The sequence below is a fragment of the Nematolebias whitei genome, chromosome 13, assembly GCF_014905685.2.
Source record: "Nematolebias whitei isolate Nwh7 chromosome 13, NemWhi1, whole genome shotgun sequence".
NCBI classification, from domain to species: Eukaryota; Metazoa; Chordata; class Actinopteri; order Cyprinodontiformes; family Rivulidae; genus Nematolebias; species Nematolebias whitei.
In genome coordinates, this window is record NC_056510.1 from 29,169,767 (window position 1) to 29,194,426 (window position 24,660).

The following is a 24,660-nucleotide window of genomic DNA, read 5'->3' on the forward strand; positions in this document are numbered from 1 at the left end:
GTGTGTGTGTGTGTGTGTGTGTGTGTGTGTGTGTGTGTGTGTGTGTGGAGTGGGGATGACACTCCTGGACACACTGGTGGGGAGGGGAGGTCCTCCCCCAGACAATTCTGAATAAAGTAGATGCCATTTCCTGCATTCTGATGTATTTTAACGGGTTGTTCAACATCTCTCTTCGTTTATATAAATAAACACTTGATTCAATAACAATTTTAGCGTTAATGGCACAAGAAGTAGCACTAAACTAGTGCCATGCAATACAGACACGCTAGCTAAGATGCTAGAGGTGTAGCGCTCTGCTTTACATTACACAACCTAATAAACACTTTGTACAAAATCATTTTAGTGTTAACTGATCACAGTGGTGGGATGTAACTAAGTACAAATACTTTGTTACTGTACTTAAGTACATTTTTTATGCATCTGTACTTTACTTAAGTAGAGTTAAAAGAGGGTACTTTATACTTTTACTTCACTACATTTTACATCAAGTATCTGTACTTTCTACTACACTACATTTCTATAACGCGTTGCATTACAAGTTACATTCATGTTGCGGCTTTTTGATTTGTTTGTTACTTTGAAAGTAACTAATGGTGAGAGGAGTTGGTCCAGTGAATCACTGCAAAGTGGGCAGGTAACGTTAGACCCGCCTTCAAGAAAAGCCGGGCCAATGACATATATTCTAGTATATATGTCACTGAGCTGGGTGCACCTGCAGCACCGCTAACACACCCAAAATGTATTCAACCACAGGAGAGTCAGACAGAAGATATGCTCCACCCATGCCTTATTGAAAGACTGCTCAGTACAACAGGACAGATTCTCTCTAACAAAAGAGCCAGACTGGACTCAAAAATCTTTGAAAACCAACTTCTTCTGAACTTGAACAAGAAATTCTTGCTGCAATATTAAAATGTGTCAGTTCATGATGTTAGGAGACAAGAGATGTCTCCAAATGTCTCGACGCTCAGGTCCAAGTTTTAAAAATGGTGTCAGGAAGTTAAAATATTGTTCAATATTGACCCATTACAAGGTTGAATAGACAGTATTTTAACTAGAGTTGATGACAAACTGGAGTTGAAAAATCAGTGGAAATGATCAGAGCCTGTTCCTTTGTTAGTTGTGTCTAATGCTCCTTTTGTTCAGGAAGACAACTTTTACTTAAATGTGTTTACTGCAGTTAAAATATCACATTGGTTTTTCTTTGTGTTAAATAGTAACTTTCAAAAGGTATAATCATTCCTCGTTCTTATTTTGATTAATGACATTTAACTCTGCATGCCATCTGTGAAATTCTGACACACAGAGTCACAAGTCCAAGTGTGAACTGTGTCACAGAGTAAACACAATAAAAACATGTATTATCTGCAGCATTGTTCATTAAAATGACACAACACTATTAATGTATTACAGAAAATATACATACAGTAGGTACACTTAAAGATTGCATCATTGCATTATGTAATACATTCAGGAAGTACTTTTACTTTTAATACTTTACGTATTTTAAAAGCAAGTACTTATTTACTTTTACTTAAGTAAAAATGTTAATATGGTACATCTACTTTTACCAGAGTACATTTTTGTCTGTTTATTTTGTACTTTTACTTGAGTACAGTGTTTGAGTACTTTCTCCACCACTGACTGATCATAACAAAGACTAAACGTATGCAACCAGAAGTTGAAACATATATCTACATACAAAACACGCAAAAAAAGCACAACTAGCTTTAAGCACTAACCTTTAATTTAACCAGTAAGCAAATTGTAATTATAACAAAAAAAGAAAAGGAGGATTTACTTGCAGTTACCTTCATACAGATGAACATGTACTTCCTGTTTATCACTGCTGCTCATGAGGTCGGCCCCAGAGCTTTATCCATCTTTAACATTTTTCCAGACTCAGTTTAGGTTTTGGAAATTGAATAAACTGTATTCCACCCTCTAAAGCAGGGATACTCAGCAAAACTGCTCAGGGGGCCACAGTTACTGAAAGCCAGCAGCTCAGGGGCCGGACATTCAGCAATTAAAGTCCATCCATCCACCCATCTATTATCTTTTACCCGCTTCTTCCATTTTGGGTCACGGGGGTCGCCGATGCCCATGTCCAGCGATCACTGTGCGAGGGTCGGGGTACACCCTGGACGGGTCTCCAGTCCAACACAGGGACACATAGAGACAAACAACCATTCACTCTCTCACTCACACCTAGGGACAATTTAGAGTTACCAATCAGCCTAACATGCATGTTTTTGGTCTGTGGGAGGAAACCGGAGAACCCGGAGAAAACCCACGCATGCACGGAGAGAACATGCACACTCCATCTAGAAGGGCCCCCCGGATCGGGATTTTGGCCAGGGACCTGCTCGCTGAGGGACAGCGGCTCTACCGGTTGTGCCACCGTGCTGCCGCAATTAAAGTCATTATGTAAATAAACAAAGTATTATACAATGATCTGTTACCTTTTGAATTTGTTTATTTTGTTGCATTGAATCATAAATGCAATAAACAAAACCCAAAACCAGAATCACCCCCATTAAAAAAAAAAATCTTATTTTTGTAGGGGTGCTGAGTTCAAATTTAGGCACCCCCCAAAAACAGTCTAAACTCGCCACTGGTCTGTTCTGCGAATGATTCCGTCCTGTTTTTGAAGCTGACAGAGAGAAGTAACCGATGGTTCAGTGGTCTGACAATGTCCCCGGCATGGGAACGACGCAAGACGCGGTCAGGGAGGGGAGGGATGATGGAGCTAAGATGGCAGCCCTGCTGAGGGTGCTGCCTTCACGGGGTCAAGAAATAGTCAGGGAAAATAGAACGAATGAAACCGAAATACGAGAGTTTTGCTCACGAGAAGCGTCTCTTCTGCTATCCTAGACGGTTTTAATCCTGTGGCTTGACAACGTCGAATTTCGGGAGAGAAGCACCGCCTTGGATCGGATCGGAAGACCTTAGCAGCAGCAACCAGAGAGGCTACAGTTTGCGTTTGTCATAACCGAGAACCGTGGATGCTAATTGTGGCGGTTTTTGCAGCTTAGAGCGAACAAATGACGTGACATGTGAATTGCATCCGAGGGCTGGATATTATCTGGCTGTGATATCTTCCGTGTGATATATGCATTGTTCTGCAAGACGATGATGTGTGCTGCTGCGGCAGCGGCCGCCGGTGGAGGGATCCTGCCCTCCTTATCGCCGTCCATGGGGCTGGGTGTCAGGGTGTTTTCGGGAGTAGGAGCCGATGTCTCTACCATTGGTTCGGGAATGGGTTCCTGCCCGACACCCGGAGCCCAGTCGGATTGTCGGACTCGGTACCAGCTTTTACTCTCTGGACGAGCCCTTGCTGAAAGATACAGACGGATTTATACCACCGCTATCAACGATAAGGAGCAAGGGATAACTCAAGGAAGGTGGGTGTCTGTGTGAACTTCATAAATACCAGAAGCTGCTCTGTCATTTGAAGGGCTAACCGTGCTAACGACTGTATGCTAACACAGGGAAGCTAATTCACACTTAAATTAAACCATATACAAAGTTTATTGTTTAATTTGACCAGGTCTAACTTTCGGTGTTTCAGATACAAACAAGCAGCCCTAGAACTTGATAAATGAGCCATGAGTCAGCTTGCTAGATCAACGTTTTTTGTCTGACTTCCTTAGCTCTAACGCAACGTTGGTTTACTGTTAGGTGTTGTATCGAAATAAGCACCCCTGCCGCGAAAAGCTCTCGCGTTGTGAAACGATTATTTGAAAGCGGTTTTATTTATAAATTATGTGAAAGTTCGAAGTGTCGGATATAATTGTTTATGACTGCCCTTTAAAACACTTTTTTATTTCATTTTGATATATACATATAGGCTTTGCACGGAACCATGTAGCCTTCTTCGGCCAGTGAAACCTCTTGCAATTATCTCCATATTTATTTGACTACGGAATTATTTCAGTTTAATGATTTATTATGATATAGGAAATCAGAAATCGGTTTGTGACTCCGGATGTTTATTAAATTTACCAGCATAAACTAGTACACTAAAACGTGCTTCCCACGACATAGGCACGCTGTGTTGAAGGGGTGCCTTTTTCGGCACAACACCGGACATTGAGTTCTTCGCTAAACATTGACAGGAAATAACCGAAATAAAGCGGTATCGTTTTTAAGCTTTAATGTTAAGAACCTGTGCATACTTTATTTGACTAACTCTTAATATAAACGGTAATGGCGATAAATGTTTGGGATTACGCGTTGGGACTTAAACGTACTCGTTTTGTTTTTCTATCACAGGCGGCCAATGCAGTTACGTCACTGTAGTCAGTCAGGTTGTGTAGACTGATTAGTTTTGATGCTGCATCCTCCCTCACAGACTTGTTTGTTGTTCTCCACCCTTTCAGCCTTGTGCACACCAGTTACTTGCAAGTGCTCATGTATTTTGTTTTATTAACCATTCTTATTTACCTGGTTAATAAAAAAAACTATATATGTATATATGAATTATAGCTGACCTCATCCTACCTATCCTTTTTTTTTTTTGTCTTGTCATGTAGCCAAGCACAAATCCTAATTAGTTTGAGCTATACTTATAAAGATGTGAAAAATTGTGTTTTAGCAACTAGATACTTTAGTATTTTGATTAGGTTTTAGTGGGTGGGTTTTCACTATTGTTGTTGCCAGTTAATTAGAGGATAATGATTGATGGTAATTAAACACGAAAACAGTGTTTTTTATGTAATCATTTACAACCATTTCATAATGACTTCTTTAAAGAACATTTAATTGTCTATTTGGTATTCATTACATTGCATTATATCAATACAATACAATAATTGTTCCCTTTTTAAATTTTTTTTTTTAGCTTTTTTCATTTATATAAATGAAAAAGCATTGATGTAAAGCTGCATTTTGACTGCAGAAATCTTTTCCATTTTCATCAAGAGGCTTTTGTTGAGTAATTTCTTATATTTTTCTCCAGGACCATGGTGCTAACTAAAATTTAGTGTGAATATTTTATCTGACAAACCAGCCCAAGTCAGGAAGAAGAATTTTGTGAATACTTCAGGGGTGATGACAACAGCACAGAACATTTATCATTAGTAAAATACTTGGTGTTTTTATTTTGCCTCATCTCGCCTATCATTGTTGCCCAAAGATGATAAGTGATAATGTTTTTGCCTGTGTTTGTTTGTCTGTAGCATTAGCAAAATATATTAAAAAAACAGTAGATATATCTTACAAAATGGCTACAACTCAGTCATTTTTACAGAGATTGAACTAAAAGTTGTAGCTGAGAGTCATCCTCAACACATTCTCTGAGCAGTGGCACGTCTCGGAACAACTCAAAAGTCTCATGAGAGTGCATGACATAATTTAGACAGGTGTCTACACTGGGCCTGTTAGATCTCAGTGCTGTATTTGATACAGTTGATCATAATATTCTATTACAGAGACTTGAATATGATATTGGAATTACAAGAACAGCTTTAAATTGATTTAAATCATATCTATCTGATAGATTCCAATTTATAAATGTAAATAATGAATCTTCATCATACACCAAAGTTAGTCATGGAGTTCCTCAAGGTTCAGTGCTTGGACCAATACTCTTTACCTTGTATATGCTTCCATTAGGTAATGTCATTAAACAGCATGGCATACATTTTCATTGTTATGCTGATGATACACAATTATATTTGTCCATGAAAGACAATGAATCCAATCAGCTACTTAGACTACAAGCATGTCTTAAAGACATAAAAACCTCAATGACCCTAATTTTTCTGCTTTTGAACACAGACAAGACTGAGGGTTTAGTTTTTGGACCTGAGCATTTTATGAATAAATGTTTCAGTCTTTCGCTCTCCTTGGATGGTATTAATCTGGACTCAGGCTCTAATGTTAAAAATCTTGGTGTTATTTTTGATCAGGACATGTCTTTTTTATTCCCCACATTAAAAACGTTACTAGAACTGCCTTCTTCCACCTGCGTAATATCGCTAAAAATAGAAACATCTCGTCTAAAAATGATGCAGAAAAACTGTTTCATGCATTTGTCACTTCTAGACTGGACTATTTCAATGGTTTATTATCTGGGTGTCCAAATACTTCTTTAAAAAGTTTTCATTTAATCCAAAATGCTGCTGCCAGAGTCTTAACCAGAGTTAGTAGGAGAGATCATATCTCTCCAGTTTTAGCTTCTCTCCACTGGCTCTGTCAAGTCCTGAATTGAATTCAAAATCTTACTTCAAACCTACAAAGCTCTCAACAACCTAGCTCCATCTTATTCGAGATCTTATTGTTCCATGTTTTCCTAACAGAGTACTTCGCTCTCAGACTGCAGGTTTACTCGTGGTCCCTAGAGTTTCAAAAGCAGAATGGGAGGAAGATCTTTTAGTTATCAGGCTCCTCTGAGATGACTTCTGTTGTGACTTGGCACTATATAAATAAACTGAGTTGAATTGAATTTAGGAGGTTTGAGGAAAAACTGCTACAACTCCATCCCTTCTCAGCATAAGACAATGAGTAAATATATAAATAACGAGGAAAATGAATGCCAAGTGCAACTACAAAAAGTAAGTAGACCAAATAAATAAAAACTTGATTTTTTTTTCTTCCAGTGATTATGTGCAACAATACAAATAAAAAGTCATGTAGAAATTTGTAACAAAAGCAGATTTTTGAGTATCACAGAAAATGTTTTTGTTTTGGTCGCCTGTTAGGCTGCTCTGATCAGTGGTGGCACTTCAACACTTCACTGAAGAGTAATATGTTATATTTCATCCGACTCAAATTACCTGACCTACCTACGTGGAAATACAATCCCTCCCAAGGATTAAAAAAATATTTTTGCACTTTAAAAAAAAGAAGCATAAAGGCATTTAGGTTCTAGATTGTTTTGGTCAAACTCAGAGAGATCTCCTTTGCAAATGCCAATTGCAATTTGGAGCAGCAAAGTGAAATACTGACTATAGCTCCACAAAAAGCTACATGACACATTGGTACTGTAGCATGAACTATTAGTTAAATTTTAATAAAGGAGCACTCATGTTAGAACAATGTTAGGCTCTAATTACTATTGAAATCTACATACTATAAATTAATGTGGACCAAACTACACGCCCAGTTTTTTTGTGAAAGCGTTTGTTTTACAAATCTGTTTGCTTGTATTCTTTCAGGGGAAAGAAGGCTTTGAGTAAGAAGAAACTGAAAAGACGACAAAAAGTTAAGTCAAAAGTCAAATCAAGAACAAAGGTAAGAGATCCTATATATTGTTTATCTCTTTTCTCATTCATTATGACGCTTTTAATGCTGTATTTGCTCTTTTTGTTTTAGTTGTGCATGGTAATTCATGTGTTTAGACAGGTTTTAAGATAAAAGCCATACTTGAGAAGCTATTTTTTTAATTTTTATACTAGTTTTGAACTAACATAAAATTAGGGATGCACGGATAAATCGGCCGATACTTGCATGAGAAACCGATTTTACTGATTTTTGTAGTTTTAACAATTGTCTAAACTTCATTTATATTTCAGAGCACCACCTCATGGCCAGTTAAAACAAGTTTGTATTGTTTTTAGGATATTGTTCAAGGGTATGTTTTTCAGCAAAATAAGATGGGAGGTGTATTGTGACCTTATAACACCTGACATTGTCGCTTATAAAACAAAATCTGTATCGGCCAAAATCGGAATCGGCAGGTCAGACTTTTTAGAAATCGGTGATCGGCCAGAAAACTGTAATCGGTGCACCCCTACATAAAATGTTTGAAAGGTTTCACCAAAGTTCATGCTCATTAATCCAGGTAAAAATCCAACAATGTTCAGTCAGGTCATCTGGATGGTTTATCTAATTGCTGAGATGTTTTGTCCTTCATCCAAAGGACTTCTTCAATCTGAGGAGCCACCAAACAAACTGAGTCCCACAAACAACACAAACTTCCTTATCACTTTTGAATGATTCACAGACTAGAGAGATTAAGGGTGCATTCACACCAGCCCTGTTTAGTCCACTTTAATCAAACTCTAGCCCGTTTTCCTAGGAAGTCCGGTTCGTTTGGGGAGGTGTGAATCGAACTCTGTCATGGAACAAAAAGGCGAACTCTGGCCCGGGCTAAAACCTAGGTCTTGGTCCGGTAGAAAAGAACTCCAGCGCGGTTCCAGTACAGTGTGAATGTAAACAGACCGGGCCCCGCTCCACAAGCAAGAAGTGGAGTACAGTGCAGGGCAAACACGCATTTATCTTTCCTCATATGGAGCCGTCAGCTGCCTTGTGTGAAAAACAACATTCTCCATGGTCTTCTGTCTCATCTTCTGCTCATGCTGAGTCCATTTTTGAAAAATGACAAAATATAACTCCTAAAACTGATAAAACTTGATGTCACTCCGTTTTTGTTTTTATTTCAAGAAGAAGAAGAAGACGTGTCTTCAGAGGTTTTTGTGTAGTTTCTTTCAGTAGTTCTTGGTGCAGCACCCCCACAGGCGAGCGGGGGAACAGGTTGGTTCAACAGGTTGACTCGACTGCACAGTGCAGTGTGAATGCAAACTCACCAGCTCAAATGTAAACAAAGGTCATGAATACTGGTCCCGAACCAAGTCTACCGGACTATCAGGTGTGAAAACAACTTAGGACTGATTCAATGTGACATTTAAGTTTTCTTTAGGTTGGCTTTTTCATCCAGTTGTTTTGTTTCATCCTGTTGTGCTGTTTGTGGGACCCAGTTTGTTTGGTGACTCCTCAGATTGAAGAAGTCCTTTGGATGAAGGACGAAATGTCTCCGCAAAAAAAAGAAACCGTCCAGATGACCTGACTGACAATTTGACAGATTTAATTTGCAATTGTTGCATCTTCACAATAGTACATCCTTACAGCTGGTTTGATTCTGATCAGTCTAATCTGATTGATGGCAGGACTAAAAACGAGGTCACTTTCTGTGCAGTCTTTGGGGTGTTTTGTAGAATCAATATTTTCAAGTTTGTTGTTGTTAGGTTCCACTTAGATCATCTAAACACAAAGCTGGAGAGGTGGGGAGGTTACGTTTAAAACACACGGGCAGTGACTCTGACTTGTGCATGATGCTCTGTTGCCAAGCAACCTAATGTGTTTCTCATTTCCATGGCAACAGTTGCCTACTTCCATCTCTTTCATCCGAAGAGGAAACCAGATCTGGACAAGAGGATGCGGTTGTGTTTTTCTCTTTCTTATGTATACTTTTTATATAGCCTTCAGGTTTTTTTTTTACTAGTTTATTTAAAAACGATTAGAAGAAAAGCTCTGTATTACTTTTTTACTTTATCTTTTTCTCTTAAAAAAAGTACAAACTTCTGATTAATTTTTGCTTTTGAACAGAGCTTTTGGAAGGAGATACTGTATGTATAATCTACATATACCTCATCACTTTTGAATGAATCAGAGGCCGGAGAGAGATCATGATGGATTCAATGTGACATTTAAGTTTTCTTTAGGTTGGCTTTTTCATCCAGTTGTTGTTTTGTGTCATTGTAGAGCAGTTTCCAAAGACTGAGAAGTGTAGCTCAGGCATGGCTGGTTGGCAGCTGAGCTCCAAAACTTTAATTGTTGTTCCATGGGCAGTCATGTTTCATTTGTATGTTACATAGACTTTTTGTCTGTCACTCCTCTGACACTGGTGTAGTCAGACAGGAATGGACTTGGAAATCTTTCCTCATCTATGTTTGCTACTGCACTTAAACATAAAAGTAGGGCGAGAACAAAAGACCCGGCACACACAACATCTTTAGAAAAGGATGATGCAACAGTCTGTTTTTAGAGGCAGGTGTGTAATCTGTCGTGTTACAAAAATTACATTTTAAGAATTATGAAACCGTATTAAACAATCTATTGTAAATAGTATATATTTTTAATAACGTCTACTTAATTATCCATCCATTGTCTTTACCTGCTTATTCCATTTTGGGTCACGGGGGTCGCTGGTGCCCATGTCCAGCAGTCACTGTGCGAGGGGCGGGGTATACCCTGGACGGGTCGCAAGTCCATCACAGGGACACATAGATACAAATGAGACAAACAACCATTCACACTTTCACTCACACCTAGGGACAATTTAGAGTTACCAATCAGCCTAACATGCATGTTTTTGGTTTGTGGGAGGAAACCGGAGCACCCGGAGAAAACTCACGCATGCACGGAGAGAACATGCAAACTCCACCCAGGAGGCCCCTGGACCGGGGTTTGAACCAAGGACCTGTTCGCTGAGAGGCAGCAGCTCTACCTGTTGCGCCACCGTGCTGCCGTCTACTTAATTAATTTTAAGAAAATACATGTGATGAATGTGTGGTACTTAATTTGAATGACAGATATCAAGAAGTGATGCAGGTTTTAATCAGCCCACCATGGAAGCATGGTTCTGATTTCTTGTTTGCAGTCTGGGAACCCCCCTTCTGAATGGCCACATTGGTGCTGACTCTAGGAAGTAAAGTATAACCAGTATAAGCAAACCTTAGGCTTCTTTGTCTTTTTACATTTTTGCCAAGAAACCAATTTAATGAAAAGAAAATTCTTTTATTTCCTAAACCTTCTTAAGGTTTGTGTACAGTTTGCTTTTGTGTGACTTTTTATTCAACAAGAATACTAGACTAAACTTATGGCTTGCATTATTTTAACGAGCTGGATAAATGTTCATCTACAGTCTGCATTTGAACTAATTATTAGCACTAATTGTTATTTCAGCACATCTTGTATAAATACATAATTTATTTCAGAATACCTCATGCCAACTAAAGCACAGAAAACTGGGCCTGAATGAATTGAAAGTATTAAACATGACAGAATATATGGAGCAGATGTGTTAGTATAAAAGCAAATATAATCCTATATTGTGCCTTTTTATGCATCTTATTGATTGTGATAATCTCAGTTATTGGTCAGGTTAAATAAAAGGAAGCTCCAGTTACATCATATCGTGTGTTGGTGTAAGTGTTAAACTCAAGACACAACTAAGCATCTGTTTCTCTGGAAAAATAGTAAAACAAACAAAACAAATATATTTTTTTGTTATCAACACCTAATATTTTTCCAGGAAAAGATAATCTAATGCACCCTTGAGGATTTAGCTGCTGGCAACTTGGATATGAACACATTTTATGAAAGGGGATAAAAGTCTTGTTTAGTGTGCCACAAGCAATTTTTATTTAAGAAAAGCTTACGTTTTATTGTTTACAATCGGTGAGATGCATGGCCAAGTTTCAAGTGGCCAATTTGTGAAAATCGCTGTGTATTTTCATGTGCACGGCTATCAAAAGTCTCTCTTAGGCTGTGCAGATTATTTCCTTGCCCACCTTAACCCACTTTGTACCTGCCTGAGCTTATTATGCACATACCTTGGCTTCTTCTTCTTCTTCTTTTGGCTTTTCCCTCTTCAGGGGTCGCAACAACGAGTCATCCTCCTCCATTTCACTCTTTGTCCTCACTCCAACTACCTCCATGTCCTCTCTAACTGCATCCATATCTCCTCTTTGTCTTTTTCCTGGCAAATGCATTTCTAATAACATCCTTCTACCAATATACCCACTGTCCCTCTTCTGGACATGTCCAAACCTTTTCAGTCTGGTCTCTCTAACTTTATCTCCCAGTTGTTCAACCTGTGCTGTACCTCTGACGATCTCATCCCTAATCTTATCCATCCTTGTCACTCCTAAGGAGAACCTCAACGTCTTCATTTCTGCCACTTCCAGTTCTTTCTCTGGTCTTTTTGTCAATGCCACTGTCTCCAGACCATTCAACATAGCCACTGTCTTGTAAACTTTGTAGCTACTATGGCAACACAAAATTCTGAATTTGTTCAAATTTCAAGTAACAAGACTGCAAGCCTCTTTGACAAATAAATTGAGAACCCTTGTAAACGTTTCAAGACATTTTGGCGACTCTCATAAATACCATTTACTAGTTGTTATAGCAGTCGCAACCTAGTGAGATGCTCTGGTGATGCACTCATTACCTTTGTTATCGTGGAGACTGCATCAGATCCTTTTTATTTAACATTTGTCTTATAGAGCACGTTTAACACATTCAATGCGGTTTTCAAAACCTAACCATCTCTCTGTTGGGTTGTCTTCTAGAAGAGGATTGTCAGTGCTGTCTGCAGTTCTGTACCACAACATTTACTGAAGCCATTATTTTTGCATTTGCAAGTAAAAAAGCACACAAACACACAAGACACCTTCACATGAGCAGGATGTTTGGGTCATGAATTTGTTCTTTCCAACTGACAAAACAAAGCATTGATTGGATTAAGGCAGTGGGGTTTACAAACCAGTGGTGGAGAAAGTACTCAAACACTGTACTTAAGTAAAAGTACAAATAAACAGACAAAAATGTACTCTAATAAAAGTAGAAGTACCACATTAACATTTTTACTTAACTAAAAGTAAATAAGTACTTGCTTTAGTATTAAAAGCAAAAGTACTTCCTGAATGTATTACATAATGCAATGGTCTACATATCTTTAAGTCTGCCTACCATATGTATATTTTCTTTAATACATTAATAGTGTTGAGCCATTTTAATGAACGATGCTGCAGATAATACAGGTCCTTCTAAAAAAATTAGCATATTGTGATAAAGGTCATTATTTTCCATAATATAATGATAAAAATGAAACTTTCATATATTTCAGATTCATTGCACACCAACTGAAATATTTCAGGTCTTTAATTGTTTTAATACTGATGATTATGGCATACAGCTCATGAAAACCCAAAATGCCTGTCTCAAAAAATTAGCATATCATGAAAAGGTTCTCTAAACAAGCTATTAACCTAACCATCTGAATCAACGACGTAACTCTAAACACCTGCAAAAGATTCCTGAGGCTTTTAAAAACTCCCAGCCTTGTTCATTACTCAAAACCGCAATCATGGGTAAGACTGCCGACCTGACTGCTGTCCAGAAGGCCATCATTGACACCCTCAAGCAAGAGGGTAAGACACAGAAAGAAATTGCTGAATGAATAGGCTGTTCCCAGAGTACTGTATCAAGGCACCTCAGTGGGAAGTCTGTGGGAAGGGAAAAGTGTGGCAGAAAACGCTGCACAACAAGAAGAGGTGACCGGACCCTGAGGAGGATTGTGGAGAAGGGCCGATTCCAGACCTTGGGGGACCTGCGGAAGCAGTGGACTGAGTCTGGAGTAGAAACATCCAGAGCCACCGTGCACAGGCATGTGCAGGAAATGAGCTACAGGTGCCGCATTCCCCAGCTCAAGCCACTCTTGAACCAGAAACAGCGGCAGAAGCGCCTGACCTGGGCTACAGAGAAGCAGCACTGGACTGTTGCTCAGTGGTCCAAAGTACTTTTTTCGTATGAAAGCAAATTTTGCATGTCATTCGGAAATCAAGGTGCCAGAGTCTGGAGGAAGACTGGGGAGAAGGAAATGCCAAAATGCCAGAAGTCCAGTGTGAAGCACCCACAGTCAGTGATGGTCTGGGGTGCCATGTCAGCTGCTGGTGTTGGTCCACTGTGTTTTATCAAGGGCAGGGTCAATGCAGCTAGCTATCAGGAGATTTTGGAGCACTTCATGCTTCCATCTGCTGAAAAGCTTTATGGAGATGAAGATTTCATTTTTCAGCACGACTTGGCACCTGCTCTCAGTGCCAAAACCACTGGTAGATGGTTTACTGACCATGGTATTACTGTGCTCAATTGGCCTGCCAACTCTCCTGACCTGAACCTCATAGAGAACCTGTGGGATATTGTGAAGAGAAAGTTGAGAGATGCAAGACCCAACACTCTGGATGAGCTTAAGGCCGCTATCGAAGCATCCTGGGCCTCCATAACACCTCAGCAGTGCCACAGGCTGATTGCCTCCATGCCACGCCGCATTGAAGCAGTCATTCATGCAAAAGGATTCCCGACCAAGTATTGAGTGCATAACTGAACATGATTATTTGAAGGTTGGCGTTTTTTGTATTAAAAACACTTGTCTTTCATTGGTGGGATGAAATATGCTAATTTTTTGGAACAGGCATTTTGGGTTTTCATGAGCTGTATGCCATAATCATCAGTATTAAAACAATTAAATACCTGAAATATTTCAGTTGGTGTGCAATGAATCTGAAATATATGAAAGTTTCATTTTTATCATTACATTATGGAAAATAATGACCTTTATCACAATATGCTAATTTTTTGAGAAGGACCTGTACATGTTTTTATTGTGTGACACAGTTCACACTTGGACTTGTGATTCTGTGCATCAGAATTTCAAGGATGACATGCAGAGTTAAATGCCATTAATCAAAATAAGAAAGAGGAATGATTATACCTTTGAAAGTTTTTATTTAACACAAAGCAAAACCAATGTGATATTTTAACTGCAGTAAACACGTTTAAGTAAAAGTTGTCTTCCTGAACAAAAGGGGCATTAGACACAACTAACAAAGGAACAGGCTCTGATCATTTCCACTGATATTTCAACTCCAGTTTGTCATCAACTCTAGTTAAAATACTGTCTAGTCAACCTTGTAATGGGTCAATATTGAACAATATTTTAACTTCCTGACACCATTTTTAAAACTTGGACCTGAGTGTCGAGACATTTGGAGACATCTCTTGTCTCCTAACATCATGAACTGACACATTTTAATATTGCAGCAAGAATTTCTTGTTCAAGTTCAGAAGAAGTTGGTTTTCAAAGATTTTTGAGTCCAGTCTGGCTCTTTTGGGAGAGAATCTGTCCTGTTGTACTGAGCAGTCTTTCAATAAGGCATGGGTGGAGCATATCTTCTGGCTGACTCTCCTGTGGTGGAATACATTTTGGGTGTGTTAGTGGTGCTGCAGGTGCACCCAGCTCAGTGACAAATATACTAGAATATATGTCATTGGCCCGGCTTTTCTTGAAGGCGGGTCTAACGTTACCTGCCCACTTTGCAGTGATTCAATGGACCAGCTCCCCTCTCACCATTAGTTACTTTCAAATTAACAAACAAATCAAAAAGCCGCAACATGAATGTAACTTGTAATGCAACACATTATAGAAATGTAGTGTAGTAGAAAGTACAGATACTTGATGTAAAATGTAGTGAAGTAAAAGTATAAAGTACCCACATTTAACTCTACTTAAGGGAAGTACAGATACATGAAAAATGTACTTAAGTACATTAACAAAGTATTTGTACTTAGTTACATCCCACCACTGTTGCAAACATGGATCTATATTTTCTTGTACACATCACATCCTAAATGCGTCCCTTTTTATTGACATTGTAGCAAGTGCATGTGAGGGAAGAAAACTCACTTTCACTTGCTGCAACATATTCCTGATGATTTGTACCATTTAAATTAGTAACAGTTGTCCTATAGAAAAAGTTATGTTCCCATTCACTTTAAGAGCTAAAATAGTAAGAGCTGCTGCTTCAGCTTTACCATATTTGAAACTAATTTATCACTGGTAATGAAAATATCAAAACTAAACCAGCTTTAAAATTCACAATCATTTTTGCAGTTTTTGGATCTTATTTCAAATCAGCTTTACATGACTTCTTTGAAAAGGCACACATTCACAATACATTTATTTGATTTGATTATTTTAAATATTTTTTCCAGCCATAAGCTGTTTTATTATTGCAATGTTTTATTTACAAGTGCTAAGGGAGCTGTACATAGCGCTGTAAGATGCAAGTGAAGCTTCTGTTCACTTGCAGGTTTTAGTTGATAATAAATGACCTTTGTCCCACAGAAGATGACATCAGCCTCTGTAGCTGTGATGCCAAAAGCACAACGCTGCAAGAGCAGCTGAATCGATCAATGTGATTCTCTAGAGATCGTCATGGAACTGTTGTTAAAAGATCCCACTTTGTGGGATTGAGAAAGCTTCTCCTTGACGTTCCTCAGTGGGCTGTGGTTTGTCTGATCGTAACGATTATTGAGATTTGAGTGCTTTTGCTTTTTCATAATGGTTTTATTGTAAGTTCTCCCAGTTGGCTTGCATTTATCATTTTTTCTGAATGAGGCAATAGATCCAACTTTACAAATATACCGTAATTATTGTAACAGTTCCTTCGTTAAGGGTGGATGGTTGTCTAATGTCAGAATGGAAAGGAAAATTTAACTGATGAATAATATTTATTTATAAACATAATTACAAGAAAACATATATGTTTTATCTATAAAATGTACCTTTTTAAGCACTTATCCCACCTTTAAGCTTACTTAACTTTAATCCTTTTACTCATGCAGTGCAACCCTTCAGTTCTCTAAATGTTTTTTCTGGAGAGGCTGTAAAGTGGTCCTTGCATGCGCCTTACTCCCTTAGTGCTTAGAGTATTCTTAGTTTTAGCTTATTTCCTTGTTCATATCTTAGATCTTACTACAGTTTTTCTTTACAATTTATACTTTTGTTGGATGTAAATGGGGCCATGTTTCGTTCCACCACATGTGGTGCATATGCAGTGTTTCCCCTACCATTATACAAGCGGGGTGCCCCACCCCGTCAACCGAATTGAGCACCCCGCCTACCAAACCAAACTTGCCCCCCCACCCGCCCACCCAGCACTGACATAGCACTAAGCTAGCAGCAAGAAATACAGGTTCTCTAGCTAAAAAGCTAAAGGAAGCACTCGTTGCCTCTACCCTCATGCTAAACGCCCCCTGCCCCCACTCAAAAACTGTTGGTACAAGTTGCGCTCAGACTAGTGTCCGTCCCCCCATCAGCAAAAATCATGGGTGAGATGAGCACCCCGCCATGGCAAGTTAACTAGGGGAAGCACTCAATGACAAATAAAGAAACCTTAAAGCTCAAATTTAAAACAACATTCTTTCCAGACTTCATTCAGAGTTTAGCTAGCTCACTATTAAAAGTGCATAAAGTGATTGGAAAACATGTCCTAAAGTTTGACAATCAAGCTCTTTATTAGGCATCACCGTGTCCTCAAACTATACCAGAGGAACAGAACGTGGTTGGACAGTAATACGATAATACTGTCTCTCTGGGGCCGGGATATTCCTGTGGAAGAACGAGCAGAAGCAGAGCTGACTGGTTATTATAGATGGTGTAATCAGTAAAGATCTCTTTTTAAAGAAAAATATATTGGTTTATATATAGTATCTGAATATTATCCATTTTAAAAGCTATGTCTGTGAAACGTAATTTAAATAGACATTTCTTTGTACTTTTTACATGATGTAAATAACAGTCTTTCTGTTTAAAGAAAAGGGGTTGTACAGAGATAAACATCTCATGTTGGCCCTAAAAAAAATCCTTAATAAAATCAAACGTGTGCAGACAGTGCTGACATTACTGAAACAAAGAATCGTGGCTACACAGTATGGTGACTCATACTCATCTGCTTTCCGCTAACCGGTGGCGTGACATCACATTCCCAAGCTTTTTAAAGATCGTAAACTTCTTGAAACAATAATGGCAAGCAAGCATTTTGAAGTTTGTATTGTTTTCAGAGCCACTGTCTGATGCTTCTTATTGCAGTGAAATCTATATTATAATGGTTTCAAAACAAACACATTCGGCACTTCACTTAAGAAGTAGCGGAGAGCCTTGGTTCATTCTTGAGATGGCATTAAAACTTCTACAGATGACTTTTTGCTTACTGTATATCTCTTCAGAGTAGTTTTAGTTGTATGGCTCTGTCTCCAGTGGATTCTGTCCTGCTGTGAAATGCACGTGAGAAGGAAAACTACGAAACAAACTGATAGAAAACAGATTTTAATTCAAGGAAAAAAATACAAGATGTAAAAATATAACAACTCACCCTGTACTAAAAGAGTTCTGGTGATCTGTTTCCTTATAAAAAAGCAGGTTATAATCACCGAAAACAATCTTTTACAAAGAGAAGCTCAAGTATTTAGTCATTCGTCTTAAAAACAGAAAAAAGCGTGTTCAGCTCATCATGAAATCAGTAGTCTTGCCTAGTTTGTGCAAAAGTTTGTCACACAGGAGAATGTTAAAAACTGTTTAAATTTGTTTAACTCAGCTTTTTAAATCTGAATATACCATTTTAAGCCAAACGTATGAGACCATTTATTAAAACTTCATTAGATTCACAATTGGACACGTTTCTCAGAATAAGTCGATGCACTGTTTCTTGAACATGGTTTTTGTTTGTGGCGAGGAGGAAACCGTCTTGAGTTGGAGAATAATTGGGTAAAATTTTTAATAACTACCCGAGTCATGCGTGGTTGGAAGACACTTATCAAACTGACCAGCAGCTTCCCGTCTTGTGTCACATTGTGACAGATGTAATTTAAAAATGTGGTTTAATGGTTTTAGATCGTGTTATGAGATTAGAAAATGAGCATCCTTGTGGTAAACTTCTCTCTGACCTCTTCCTCTGGTTTTTCACAGGCTGAGAGTCTAGATGGAGCTCTCTTTGTACCAGATATCAAACTACACAGCAACCCATCTGCGTTTAATGTTTACTGCAATGTGCGGCACTGTGTGCTGGACTGGCAGCAGAAAGAGGCCTCCCTCGCGTTGGCCTCCAGGACCTCGGTGCAAAGTGGTGACTCGGACAGCGAGGAGGAGGAGGAGTACCGTGAGCCAGCTGTGAAGCTTCCAAAGGTATGACCAGAGAGCTTTATTTGCTGTGAAGGCAGCGTATGCACTGCTTGGTTTCTTAGGAAAACCCAAATTCCTTTAGGGCTTTTCATTTTTATTGTATTTATTTGAATAATTTATCAATTTTAAAACTTCAACCCTGTAAGAAGTAGGTCTAATTTTAACTTTGTTTGCTGTTTTGTGCCGCTGCCATATTGTTTATTCTTCATTGTCTCAGCTCTAACTTTTTATTCAAAATCTATTATGCACCTGGGAACACAAAAACATCATTTCTAATTCAATATTTAAATTGTCTTTAATAACCTGAATTATTGCCTACTTTTGCTTCAGATGTTAAACATTTGTGGGTATTCCTTTAATAAACTATGTCCAGAAGAACAAACCTGTTAGCTCTGCTTTGGTAAACAGTTCCTGCAGCAGCTGTACGTGAAAGCTAGTCACAATCTGTTAAATCCCCATCTGCAAATTGCACTTAACGTCTTATTGAGCTTTTGTGGCATCACAAATAAATTATAATTTGTGAATGTAAGCTCGCTTGGCTTGTCTGTTATGCCACTATTCAAAAATCTAAACTGTATTTGCAGGTAAAAGGAAGCCATGTAATCAGAAGAGTCACATATAAATGTCAGAAAGTCAACAGCTGGGGTCTTATGTATAAAGACTTCTGTGGCTTTCCTACTGAAACAAGGTGTACACCTGAATTGCGAAACTGTGTATGTACAGATGTATGAAATGGTGTGTACGCTTGATTCCAAGTACATCTTATTTTATCTTATTTCTTCTGTAAGTCACGTGCAACTGAGCACACCAAGGAATACCAAACACCTCCCTTGACACGCCTCCATTTTAATAAGCAAATGGATGTAAATATGCCCTCCACGTGTGATTCTCCTCTCTGCACAATCAACAATCATGTCTAAACCTGTCACTTGCTATAAAAATTTGACAAGTAGGTATATTTTCTGTGCACAATTAGACTCAATCTTTTAACATTGCCAATATTTACATGCAGTAGATAGCTTTTACACACTATTATTGTAAATGAATGCAAAGGTATACCAGGGAAACGTGAGACTGAAATTTTGTCATTTATGCATGTGTTTTGAAAAGTACTGCAAACGAAGAGACGCCTAGAGGCCTGGCAAAATGCTCTGAAACCAGTTTAACCAACAAATATCAGCACGTCACTCACCAACTGTTGACTGGTAATGATGCCATGAAGTCAGGATGAAAGGGTTGCAGAAGTTTGGTGCACATCAGGGGAATAATAATAAATAATAATAATAATAAATGTATTAATTAATTATAAGTCACCAATCTGGCATTGTGCCAGCTTATTGTCAGTTTCCATTCATGCTGTTCATTAAAATGAATGAATTGTTCATTGAACCAGGCCACCTTGCCATGTTGGTTAGTTGCATTTGTGCATCACATGTAATTTGTACATCGACTGAATGAAAATGCTTTCCGTTAACATAAACATCTTTATCTTGGTAAGGTGCGTTTATAGCAATGTGTTTTGCAGTCGATATTTCCAATTACATTAAGGAAACTGCCTCTTGCTGCAAATCGTGCTTTAATGTTTGCCTGTTTAGCTGCATTGTATAACAATTTGATATACCTGACCGGCATATGGCTAATTCCATTCCTCACAGCTGGCATGGCTCGGCTCTGTTGACTGGCACAGGCCTGATTGGCCTGCCAGCTCCCTCTGAAATGTCCCTGTTGCTATAGGAACCCCAATGTAGCAGGCAGCTGTATAGGTATGGTCAGCCAACGGTGAGGAGCCGTGTCGTGCTCTAAGACTGGCTGCAGTGCCGAGCTCAGCATTGCCATTAAAAATCTAAAGTAACTGATTAGCCAGTTGTTATCTTGGGCCAGAAAATCCTCTGTCTTTAAATACACCCATCACCATTTGCAGTATGCTCTAATAAGGCTAAAGTCATTGTTGTTAAAGGCATTTTTTACTCCACTTTGTGCACATGTCAATATCCATTCAAGTAAGTGCATTCTTCTGGATGGAATAGGCTACTTGTTCATGATGTGTCTTTGGTGTGCACAGTAATTGTTTTCGTATTATTACCAGTTTCTCAACATACCCTCTAAGTAACTGCAGAAACATGCTTACTGTATGTTAGTCATTCACATTTCTGCAATCTTTTCATCGTTGATTACTTCTAAAATTTTGTGTAAAAAAGAAGTAAGTCACATTTTTGTGCATAATATGACGCATTCTTTGTACATGAGTCCCCAGAAGACTTGGACTGGCTTTCTGTATAGCATCTCGACAAAATCACAAGACATTACTGAGACAGGGAGACTTGGACTTCTCTGTCTTCCTTGTTGTTCAAACAGAGTTAAATTGGACTAAGCAGTTCAGAGACAAATAGGAACTTAACTGAGGATTTGCACCTGTCACAAAGTCTTCCTTGAAAACTGCTACTGCTTGCATTTATTATTATGCATTTATTATGCATTTATTATGCAAGCACAACATAAAAGTTGCATCAAAGAGGCACAAACAGTGTAGCTAACTTGTTAAAGCATTACATTTTAAGAAGAGACCATGTACTGCCATTTGTGGCATTATTTACTGCCAAAAACAGAAAGTTTATGGTGCTTGATAAGACCGAAGTGTTGGGCCAAGGATGCACAGATGTTGTACAACACCATCAGGAGGAGAGTGCGCGTGAAGACATTTTCAGTAAATGTGTTTAAGGTGCCAAAAAAAAAAAAGTCATCAGAATGACTCCTTGGTCCAATAATTTTTACTATCTGATTTAACAGTTCTAACAAAAATAAGTACAGTAATGCAAAACCTGCTGCACCAGAAGTCGTTAGAGGTCTTTGAGTTTTTTGTTCTTTGTGAAATTTTTTTCTCGTTTTTGCATGCATGTTTTATCTTAGGGCTCACTTGGTAGAGCTGCTGAATTTGCTTGAATTTTATTGACTTGATCAGGCTGGTTGCGGTTTTTAACCCCCATCAAGTAATTTTTTTTACCCTTTTTAGTTACTATGACGCTAAATAATTCAAACAAAGATGAGTCTGACATTTCTGGTTTTTTTTGCATTTGCTTAAAGTTTACCCTCAACAGTTCCTGCAATAATTAGCTGCTGGTGAAAATGGCTTAGCTGTGCTTGATGCTTTCTTTAACACTACTTACCAAGTAAATGCATCACAGAAGGGTAGATTTCATTTGAAGGTGTCCAGCTTGTGGGAAGGCTTCAGGCTTTTATCCTCTTTAAATCAAATGCAGTGAGCTTCTGATGATTCAATGTTTTTAAGGATTTAGGTTTAACTCCATCTTAATTGTTGCTGACGAACCGTTTGTCAGAGTTTTGCTGTGTGTGTGTTTCAAAGTGATGGCACTGACACATTTAATAAAAGGGCTGACTATTAATCCAGCAAACATAAATGCACTGAACACTGATTTTTTTTTTCTTTTTAAATATGGATTTATTATATTTGTTTTTGAGTTTTGATTTTAATTTTTTAAAGATTCTCAGATTTCTTTGTTACAAAAGTTTTTTTTAACTGAATTAGAAAATCATTTTAGAGCATCATATGATTCAGTAGTAAACCCAACAAAAGTCGACAGAGACGGGAACCATTTTTAAGCCAGGCTGCCTTGCTTACCTCACTTCTACTAAGAGCGTCGACTTTGTCTTTCTGTGATTTGTTCTTGGTGGATATTGAAGTCAGATTTAGTAAAAATTCATATTAGGCCTTTAACAAAGAATGTTGTTGCAAGCAGAGTGATGCACCTGCTACTGACTAAGGGTTTCTCAAGAAGTTTGTCACTTACAAATATTTACATAAAATAATTTTTCACAGTACAGCAGTCCCTCGATTATCATGGGGGTTACGTTCCAGACACCATCGCGATAGGTGAAAAACTGTGAAGTAGGAACGCTGTATTTATTTTAGTATTTATATATATCTTAAGGCCTTATAAACCCTTCCCACACTCTTGCAACGATCTAAACTCTTAAACATGCGTAATTTTAACATCATGCATATATGTACTGCAGAATTTTACTCACCAGCTCTGCAGACCAGCAGCTTGGTTCTGGTCGGGCTTGGTTCCGGTTCAGCAGACCTATCCTGCAGCAACAACGAAGCTCATCGCTCCATCCAGGTTGATGTGCGCGTGGATTATTGAGCTTCAGGATTATTTGTGACTTTCCTGCCAATTCTTTGAGCTCAATAGATTGTTACTTCTGACTTTGCTTTACAAAACTTTCCCTCCCATTTCACCAGAAAGCAGCGGCTGAAAGCACTGTTGACTTCTGGGTAGTGTAGTTCTTTTGACGTGTGTTACAGTCTAGGCTTATTGAAAGAAAACTACAAAATGATGGTGCCTGTTTTGAAATTATTTTGGTTAACTTTTTATCTCGTACCGTCACATCACGTGAGTAATATTAAAGTTGACAGTGTGTCATGTACAGTCTTACGTTGAAAAAACTCGAAAGAGCGAGTCCGCGAAAGTTGAACCGCGAAGTGGCGAGGGCCTACTGTAACAGTATAATATTTTTGTTGATAAACATTATAATGAATCTTTCTCTGTTTAGTTTTTTTTAGCTAATATGTATTGTCTTTTTAAATTTTTGTCTGCAGATCATCGGCATTGGCCTGTGCGGGGTTTTCGAGCTGATAAAAGAGACTCGGTTCTCTCACCCCTTACTGTGTCTGCGCAGCCTGCAGGCTTTATTGGACATGCTGCAGGGACAACAACCAGAGGGGTTCCAGACTGAGCCTCCCGATGTACTAGGTAAATATAAACATGTCTCAAATTGAAAGTTGATGTTCTCTACAATGTAATTACCCCTGCAATTAAATATTAATGTAGATATATATTTTCATAACAATCTAATCTTGCACCACTTGTTTGCTTTTTCAGAGTCTCTCTTCCAACTGTTGTTGGAGACCACGGTCCGAAGCACAGGACCTAATGACCCAACGGGACAGGAAATCACTGCACTGTCCTGCGCCTGCCTCTTTAGTCTTGTTGTGGCGTGGGGAGACACGGGCAAAATCCTGCAAGCTGTCTCTGCCATTCTCACTAACAATGGCAGCCACGCCTGCCAGACAATACAGGTAATTTGTTGATTACGTTTTAATTTAGCCAAAGATAAATTTGTTGCATTCACATAAAAAACAAATGATCTTAACACTTGGTGTTATTCTTGCTTTCCTGATAGAGGTAACGACAGTTAACCAGGTTTTACAGGCCTGTTTTAAATTGTTTACATTTCTGCCTAATAGCCAACAAATGCTTTTAGTGTTGAACTTTACTGATGCTTGTGTTTGAGAAAACTCCAACTGCAAAGATCTTTTTCTGACATCTGTGAGGAGATTCAAACCCCGCCTTTTTATCCATTCAGGTTTTAAACTCCAGATTGGCAAAAATGCTTTTTAGAATTAAAGTATGTTTTTAGGGATGAATAGTGTAACATTTGCCTCCGTTGTGGATTTTCTCTGTGCAGAAGCTCAGGGAAGTTTCTGGGCAGCTTAAATTGAGTTTTGTAAATGTCAAGCCTCTCTGATCTTCCTGTTTGATGATGCTACGCTGACTGAATTCCTGTCAATTAGCTGCTCTTTTGTTTACTTCTTGCCTCTTTTCTGTCTTTTTTTCCCCCTCTATCTTTTATTCTTCCTTTAATAAAAAACATTCTTCCTAAAATATTTAATTTCTTAAAAATTAAGCCCAGATAGCAAAAATGCTGTGTGACCACCTTGAGCAGAAAATCCTAGTCGGTTCAAATGCCGTTCTGTCACAAACCAAGGCTTGTGTTTCTCCTCTTTCTGTATTTTGTATATTTTGACTGTTTTGAGAATCTTCACAGTGGCAGACAGGCTGCTAAGAACTGTGTGATTTCATGCTACGTTAGGGATGCACGATATTATCGACATGGTATCATATCGGCCGATATTAAAGTTAAAGTTCAATATCGGACATTCCATCAAAATAACTCGCCAATATAAAAGACGCTGTTTCTGTATGACAACTCGGTGACAAGGATGCCTGCAGCAGCAGCACGACGACGTTACACGCGCCCACTTGATCTCACGGCAGAGAGGAAAAATCAAAATGTCGGCAGTGTGGAAGGTTTTTTTTCCCGTTGGTGAGGAT

General features: G+C 38.5%; 1 protein-coding gene across 1 annotated transcript in view; it reads left to right on the top strand.

The window, feature by feature from the left end:
- The first annotated feature begins 2,734 nt into the window (after window positions 1–2,734).
- mycbp2 (MYC binding protein 2) overlaps window positions 2,735–24,660 on the top strand; it is an 84,495-nt gene continuing 62,569 nt past the window's right edge. Inside the window, exons 1-5 of the mRNA XM_037686680.1 lie at window positions 2,735–3,404; window positions 7,161–7,236; window positions 18,314–18,529; window positions 23,145–23,298; window positions 23,428–23,624. Coding sequence (XP_037542608.1) covers window positions 3,133–3,404; window positions 7,161–7,236; window positions 18,314–18,529; window positions 23,145–23,298; window positions 23,428–23,624 — 915 coding nt within the window. The 5' untranslated portion in view covers window positions 2,735–3,132. The remainder of the gene's footprint in view (window positions 3,405–7,160; window positions 7,237–18,313; window positions 18,530–23,144; window positions 23,299–23,427; window positions 23,625–24,660) is intronic.